The sequence below is a fragment of the Diaphorina citri genome, unplaced genomic scaffold (genome assembly GCF_000475195.1).
Source record: "Diaphorina citri unplaced genomic scaffold, Diaci psyllid genome assembly version 1.1 scaffold867, whole genome shotgun sequence".
In the NCBI taxonomy this organism is placed as follows: domain Eukaryota; kingdom Metazoa; phylum Arthropoda; class Insecta; order Hemiptera; family Psyllidae; genus Diaphorina; species Diaphorina citri.
The window spans coordinates 102,817-111,326 of record NW_007378299.1 but is presented as its reverse complement, the minus strand read 5'-3'; the positions used below and the strand labels follow the sequence as shown (position 1 = coordinate 111,326).

The 8,510-nt window shown below is 40.8% G+C and overlaps 1 protein-coding gene across 1 annotated transcript in view; it reads left to right on the top strand.

Moving 5' to 3' along the window:
* Positions 1-286: 286 nt before the first annotated feature.
* Positions 287-8,510, top strand: part of LOC103512642 — a 24,535-nt gene continuing 16,311 nt past the window's right edge. Inside the window, exons 1-2 of the mRNA XM_026826059.1 lie at positions 287-785; positions 6,889-7,075. Of these exons, the coding sequence (XP_026681860.1) occupies positions 357-785; positions 6,889-7,075 (616 nt within the window). The 5' untranslated portion in view covers positions 287-356. The remainder of the gene's footprint in view (positions 786-6,888; positions 7,076-8,510) is intronic.

The window sequence follows — 8,510 nt, the reverse complement described above, 5'->3', positions numbered from 1 at the left end:
GATGTATACTGCCTACGAGTATTTTATAGTAACCCATTGATTTCCTTTTCTGCAGGTGAACCGAGCTATGTAAGATATTAACCCCCTGATTAACATTAACCCATTGATTTTGGTTATCTCCGCAGGTACACGCAGCGATCTATATTATTTCATATCAAGTGTGCCGGGAGGCGCGCGAACGTCAAGAGTTCGAAGCGCCACCCGGCCTATATTAATACGAAGTATAATTATTTCATATTTGATTAACGACATTAACCCATTGCTTCTCATTGTTCCCCACAGGTACACGCAGCGATGCCCCGTTCCTGGAGCAGCCCGTCGTCTACTGCAGGTGAACGCGCGGTCAGCGTCGGACAATGCTATTGGGTGCCTCCCTCCCGGTCTACATCTTGATGCTCACGCTCATGCCCCACGTCACCCCGCACCGGTCCTGTCCCAAATTCGACTTGTCCTCCGTGAACCCGACGTGCTCCGCGAGAAAGATGCGGATCAGCGAAGGCCCCGGGCCCCCGCCGCGCGCCTGCCCCGCCCAGAACAACTCCCAGTGCCTTTCCCCTCTCAGCGCGCGACCCTGCGCGGATCCGGGCCGGTTCCGGTTCGAGCATTGTCGCGAGTTCGCGCTGGCGGACGCGCTGTCGGATACCGACGACTGCCGGTCGCGGCTCGACGTTCTCCGGACGATCGACTCGGAGGTCGGCATCCTCCTGTGTTCATTCGACGAGATCCTGCGACGCTACGACTGCGAAACGTCCTACTCGGTCGCTTATGACTGCTCGCACTGTAGGGTGAGTACCTACTGACCTATTTTATACACGGTTAAACTTTCTTGACTTGGCGGAGTGGAGCTCTACCGCGCTCCTTAATATGTTGGGTTTCACCAACCTTCTTTTTAGTCCCCAACAGCCTGTTTGCTTAACAGCTCTATTAACTTAACAGGCCTTCTGGAGACTGAAAAAATATTGATGAAACCCAAGAATAGGGTCTCTGACTTCCAAATAAATAATGTAGGGTGCTAGTTTTCAAGTCAGAGTCTCTAATCTTCTTGTCAGGGTAGGAAGTTGGAGCTGTTAGTAATTATATTAAAAGAAATAAAACACAGGGCTAACCAGTAGTAATACTGTACTATGCTACTGCGGAGGGAACTTATAAGTCCGTATGTAGGATACTAGGATACTAAATACATACGGAAGTTCCCTCTATCAAACCTCTTACACACAAAAGGGAAGGATACGAAGAAGTTGGGAATTACAAAAAAAAAAAAAAAAAACTGGTTTTTGGGGGATTTTTTTCACATTTTCTCACACAAATGAGCTCTGATCTTGAAATTTGCCACGACGGCTATGAACTCAAAGCGAGAAAGTTTTAGATAACACTTCAGTCGTTAATTTAAGACCGGTTTTAGCGTCACCTAGGTTAAGTAGAACTCAAAGCGAGAAAGTTTTAGATAACACTTCAGTCGATCGTTTAAGACCGGTTTTAGCGTCACCTATGTTAAGCTGCGCCGAGCAAGGTCAAAAAATGGATGAGTGACTTCAACACTATATTGGTAGTTATTAGGAAACATTAAAAGGAATAAAGTGAGAACGGGCTCTAGTCTTAATTTTAGTTCATTACATGAAAGTAAAATCAAAAATCAAATCAATAATAATAAACTGAATATTAAACAAATTAGGTACGTACATAAGTATTCTTTAACCACGATCGAATAAACTACGGGCTAAAAAAAATCTCGGAGGGACGGGCCCAGCTTGTTCCCTGACCGTTTATTTCAAAAAGAAGAGATGAGTGTCAGGCCCGTATACAGGATTTTATTGAGGGGGTCCAAAGATTTTCTGAAAAAAAAAAAAAAGGAGGAGAGAGAGAAAGGTAAAGAGAAACGGGAGGGAGGAAAAAGAAAGGATAATGGAGAAAGATAGAGAGAAAGGGATAGAAAAGAACAGGAGAGAGAAGGAAGAGAGAGGATAAGACAGGAGAAGAAGATTGAAAAGGAACTCGAAGAGAGAGAAAGGTAAAGAAAAACGAGAGAGGGAAAATATTGTTTATCCGTCCGAGGTAAAGGACTAAAACAAAAAAGGAAAGAGAGAGAGAGAGAAAATAAATATAGAAAGAGAGAGAGAGAGAGAGAGAGAGAGAGAAAATAAATATAGAAAGAGAGAGAGAGGATAAGGGAAAGGGTAAGGAAGAGAGGGAGAGAAAAATATGTGCTAGGCACATCCACTAGAATTTCGAGGATGTGCCAAATTTACCCGGTTTAATAAAAGTTGTCCACAAGAAAGAGGGAGGGAGGGAGAGGGAGAGAGAGAGGAGGAGGAAAACATGTGCTCACATTAGGAAGGAGAGAGACAGGGAAAACATCAAGGAAATAGGGAAGGAGAGAGAGAGAAAAGCAAACAATATATTGATTTGAACACAAGGAAAGAGAGAGAGCTGTGAAAAGCTTTTCAGTAACTTTTGAGACGAGAAAGAGAGATAGAAATATAGGGGAGGGCAGAAAGGAAAGAGAGAGAGATGGGGGAAGTAAAAGAAGGAAAGAGAGGGAAGAATGGGCCTCACAGTTTCATCCCCGTTTTTTCTCCAAATTTGCGAAAATCCTTTTGCGTGAATTGAGGGAAAATCCTACTTTTGTTTTTGTGTTAACGGTTGTTTATAGTGTGTGTATTTTGTATTCCCCCTATAACACACACACCACACATCAAGACATGCATTTAATACATTGTGTAATCAAGGAAGAGGGGGAGAGGAAGAGACTGTGATTAAGGGAAAAAGAAAGGAACAGAAAAAGTGTAAAAGGTCCATTTTTTCCTAACATTAAACACAAACTAAAAACTTACTAATGTAACAAAAATTGGTGTGTACATCACACAACTTTCTCTGTGGTGTAGTGGTCAAGGCGCTCGCCTAGTTCAATTTCAGCTCGGTTCCGGAGAAGGCGGGTTCAATTCCTGGCAAGGCATGGAATATTATCTCCATTTTTTGAGAATTTGATTACATAATAGAATTCTAAGAAGGCGTCCACAAGGGAGTCCTTACCCCTGACCCTCGCCTAGTACCGACCCAAGAGAAAATAAACTAACAATGCTACGCCCATCTGATGAGAGGCATACTACGGGATCAAATCCTATTTTAAAAAAAAAAAAAAAAAAAAAAAAATGCTAATCAATAGAAGCGTCCTCAACGGAGCCTTGACCATAGTACCGACCCTCTCAGAAAATGAAGAAATTAAGAATAGTATTTTTTCTACGCTAACCAACATTACAACCAACATTTCTAACCTCAAAATTTTCAAGCGTACCTATCTAAATAAGAAGGATTTCTCTCTTCTCCGGATCTTCTCAAACACCTTCCTCTTTTTTTTTAAGACCTCTAAAACTTAACCTCATTATTGTAACTATGTGGCACATTGTTTGTTTTATAACCCCTTTTTTTTTTTTTTTTTTTTTTTTTTTTTTTTTTTTTTTTGTGAATTTCAAGTGGATTTAGCGTTTCAGATTGGAAAAAGGTGTGTGTGTGTGGGGGGAGGGGAGGAGGGAATGCCATCTTCTTTATCTTCAGAGGGGATACTGTAAATAAATAGTCTGAAATTTTAAACCTAACTCTAAATAGTGGACCCTTTTTTTGGTCACGAAAAAATTTGGATCATGATTTCTAATTCCAGATTTTCCTAAATATACATAAGAGGGAGGGGGATAGAACCCACGACCTAGCCCTTACAAGGCAGACGTACTACCCTTCCGAGCTAACTAGGCTGGCTATGAAAAGTTCCTTTCCTGTCGCAGTCTAAAAAAAAATATATTTAGAAATTCAGAACAGGCTAAATTGACTTCCAGAAACGCAGCTCATGTAATTAGCTGCGTTTCTGTAAGTCAATTTAGACTGTTCTAAATTTCTAAATATTTTTAGCTCTTCCTGCCTTTATCATCCCTATGTTGATAGAATAGAATATACCTTGTTTATCCTGTCGAAATGAGACTGAAAAGTCCCTTTACCCCAGCAGTCTAAACAAGGTCTTATGTATTTGGATAGAATAGAATGTACATAGATACATCAGGTTTATACTGCCAGAATGAGACTACCTGCCGTAGTTTAAACAAGGACTGAAGTAACAGTCCTTGTTTTAAATTGGCTTCCAGAAACGCAGCCCAGGTAATTTAGATTAGCTGTGTTCCTGTCTTTATTACCCTCACGTTAAGTGCCATTCTCGTAATTTAATAGGTCATGAAGGCATAAATACAGGTACAAGGCTATGCTGGTGTAACACTAAAATGTGCTAAGAATACCTTGGGGAGAACCAAATAGGCAGGATGGGAGGGGAAAGAGGGAGGGAGGAGAAAGAAGGGCGATAGGGAGGGGATTGAGGAGAGAGGGGAGGGATAGAGGTAGGGGAAATAGAGACGAGTGAATTAGAGGCAGAGGAAATAAAATAGTTTGGATAGAGGTGGAGGGGAAATAGAGAGAATAGTGGGAGAACTAAGTAGAGGGAATAGAGGGGGAGGAAGAAGCTGAGGGAGGGGTATGACTAAGGACAGAGGGAAGGGAAAAATATGGTTTATAGAAGGGAAGAGAGAGAGAAATTAGAGTTGATAAAGAGAGGTTAGAGTGGAACTGCTAATAGAAGAAGAAAGTGTTAGGAATAGAATAAGAAAGAGGAAGAGGAACAAGAAGAAGACCAACAACAAGAAAATGAGAAGGAAGAGATAGTGAGGAATCAGAGGAGGAGAAGGAATGAGAGGAAAAGAAAGTAGAAAGAAGAAGAAGAAGAAGAAGAAGAAGAAGAAGAAGAAGAAGAAGAAGAAGAAGAAGAGAAGTGTTGAAGGAGGGAGAATAAAGAGGTAGGAAGGAAAAGAAGAAAGAAGAAATAGGATATAAGGGGAAGAAGAAAGAGGAAGAGGAGGAAATGGTAAGAATGACACTCTCTTGACCCTTTTTTATTTAGATTAGCTGTGTTCCTGTCTTTATTACCCTCACGTTAAGTGCCATTCTCGTAATTTAATAGGTCATGAAGGCATAAATACAGGGTACAAGGCTATGCTGGTGTAACACTAAAATGTGCTAAGAATACCTTGGGGAGAACCAAATTGGCAGGATGGGAGGGGAAAGAGGGAGGGAGGAGAAAGAAGGGCGATAGGGAGGGGATTGAGGAGAGAGGGGAAATAGAGACGAGTGAATTAGAGGAAGAGGAAATAAAATAGTTTGGATAGAGGTGGAGGGGAAAGAGAGAGAATAGTGGGAGAACTAAGTAGAGGGAATAGAGGGGGGAGAGGGGAGGAAGAAGCTGAGGGAGGGGTATGACTAAGGACAGAGAGAAGGGAAAAATATAGTTTATAGAAGGGAAGAGAGAGAGAGAAATTAGAGTTGATAAAGAGGGGTTAGAGTGGAACTACTAATAGAAGAAGAAAGTGTTAGGAATAGAATAAGAAAGAGGAAGAGGAACAAGAAGAAGACCAACAACAACAGCAACAACAAGAAAATGAGAAGGAAGAGATAGTGAGAAATCAGAGGAGGAGAAGGAATGAGAGGAAAAGAAAGTAGAAAGAAGAAGAGAAGAAAGTTGAAGGAAGGAGAATAAAGAGGTAGGAAGGAAAAGAAGAAATAGGATATAGGATATAAGGGGAAGAAGAAAGAGGAAGAGGAGGAAATGGTAAGAATGACACTCTCTTGACCTTTTTTTTCTCTCTCCCTCTTCCTTTTCTTCCTTCATATTCTTTTTGATTGATTGTTTGTCTCGGGCCCTATTCTTTCTAACACAGGACCAAGTTTTGTGAGTTCACCTACAATTTCAAAACCTTTTCCCTTTAATTCTTAATCAAAATGGTGTTGAAAACAGTCCTGAAGGTGGATAAAAGTGTGATTCTTTTCCAAAAAAGGCACTGTGAAAAGGTGGAATTTTTCATGACACTAAGGAGCTAGGGACCCATAGTTGAGTTTTAATTTGGAGACTTTTGTTTGTAAATATTGTTTGTTTGTTTGTTGTACTCTAATCGGTTGATTTGGTTTAGATAAAATTTCACACACACTTTCAGCACAGAAAGGAAATTTAAAGATGACTTTTTGGACCAAATTGGGTCATAGGGGGGCCCCGTAGAGACTCCTTTTAGGAGTTCGACACTTCACTGAACCACTACTTTTAGCACTGTGATCTCTATAGGACCAAGATGTGTACGATTCTTGGGACACTTCTTTCTTATTTCCCTACCCCTTTCTTGCCCTACTCCTACTTTTGTTTTTGTGTTAACGGTTGTTTATAGTGTGTGTATTTTGTATTCCCCCTATAACACACACACCACACATCAAGACATGTATTTAATACATTGTGTAATCAAGGAAGAGGGGGAGAGGAAGAGACTGGGATTAAGGGAAAAAGAAAGGAACAGAAAAAGTGTAAAAGGTCCATTTTTTCCCAACATTAAACACAAACTAAAAACTTACTAATGTAACAAAATTGGTGTGTACATCACACAGCTTTCTCTGTGGTGTAGTGGTCAAGGCGCTCGCCTAGTTCAATTCCAGCTCGGTTCCGGAGGACGCGGGTTCAATTCCAGCCAAGACATGGAATATTATCTCAATTTTTTGAGAATTTGATTACATAATAGAATTCTAAGAAGGCGTCCACAAGGGAGTCCTTACCCTTGACCCTCGCCTAGTACCGACCCAAGAGAAAATAAACAAACAATGCTAATCAATAGAAGTGTCCTCAACGGAGCCTTGACCATAGTACCGACCCTTTCAGAAAATGAAGAAATTAAGAATAGGTAGTAGTTTTTCTACGCTAACCAACATTATAACCAACATTTCTAACCCCAAAATTTTCAAGCGTACCTATCTAAATAAGAAGGATTTCTCTTCTCCGGATCTTATTCTAATCCCCATTTCCTCTGTTCCTCCTTGCAGGAAGCCTACAGACGGTGGCTCTGCGCCAGCGTGCTCGCCTACTACGGAGACAGAGGAGAAGGCCGGGTGAAGCCCTGCCGATCGATCTGCTACGCGGTCCAGCAGAAGTGTCCGTTCTTCTTGCCCGGAGACACGAACCAGACGAAAGCCAACCAATACGCGGGAGAGCCGTCTTTTGTCTGCCTGGGTAAGAAATGAGTCAGGTTTATACTTAAGTAAGAAGAAAATAAGTCTTCACGTGACTAATAAATGCAGAAACAACTTTATTGATGGAAAAGAGTCAACATGTTTCGGCATCTCATGATGTCATCCTGAGGACTAAATTGGAAAATTGCAGCGGAGGAATAAAATAGTGTGTACACTGTACCACCACAAGCTTCCAGTTTAGTCCTAAGGATGGTATCATGAGATGCTGAAACATGTTAACTCTTTTCCATCAATAAAGTTGTTTATTTAGTCAAGTGAAGACTTGCCCACAAAAACATAAATGTGAAAAAAAGGCCAAGTTCCTATCCAAAAATGTCGACCTATAATGTCGGGAGGAGCTTGGTGCAACTTTTGCCAATTTTCAGATTTTTCCCTTTACTTACTCATCAAGACCTACATTCTGCCAAAATTCAAGTTTCTACGACATCGGGAAGTGCCTGATCATTTTGATGAGTGAGTGAGACTGAGAATAAAAATAATAATAATAATAATAATAATTAAAACTCTTCGCTTTCTGTCCTTCCAGCCCTTCTTTTCTGGGCCTGCCGTCCACATTCTTTAGTTCAACCTCATCCTTCCTTTTCCACATTTATCTCCCTTTTCTTCCATTCCTTTTCCCCTCATTCATCTGTTCCTCCCTTTTCTTCCATCTCTTTTCCCACATACATTCCTTTCCTTTTCCACCTTTATCTGTCTCCCATTTCCTCCATTATTTTCTCCCTCCCATTTTTTTCTCTTTTCCCCACTTCCATTCCTTCCCTTTTTCCACCGTTCATTTCTTCCCTCCTCCATTTCTCCCTCTCACTTCATCCATCCCTTTTTCCCCACCTCTTTAGTCCTAAGGATGGTATCATGAGATGCTGAAACATGTTAACTCTTTTCCATCAATAAAGTTGTTTATTTAGTCAAGTGAAGACTTACCCACAAAAACATAAATGTGAAAAAAAAGCCAAGTTCCTATCCAAAAATGTCGACCTATAATGTCGGGAGGAGCTTGGTGCAAATTTTGCCAATTTTCAGATTTTTCCCTTTGTTCCCGTGCATAATGTACATATTTATGTAATGCGGTTTAATTAAAATTTCACCAGAAAAGGCTTTACACAACTTTTTCCCCTTTGACTCTTTGGAAAATTTCCCTCCGTATTCTTCCCCACTTCCTTTTTCAGCCCGTCCTTCCTTTATTATTATTATTACGATAGTAATAATAAAAGGTATAAGGGACGGGCTCTGTCACTCTGTCTGTCTGTCAAAGGTAAAGAGAAACGGGAGAGAGGGAAAATATTGTTTATCCGTCCGAGGTAAAGGAGTAAAACAAAAAGGGAAAAAGAGAGAGAAAATAAATATAGGGTTGGAAATATCCGTTTTGGGATCCCCTGATGTCAAAAAAGTGGTTTTTAGCCCATGGTCTGTACGTA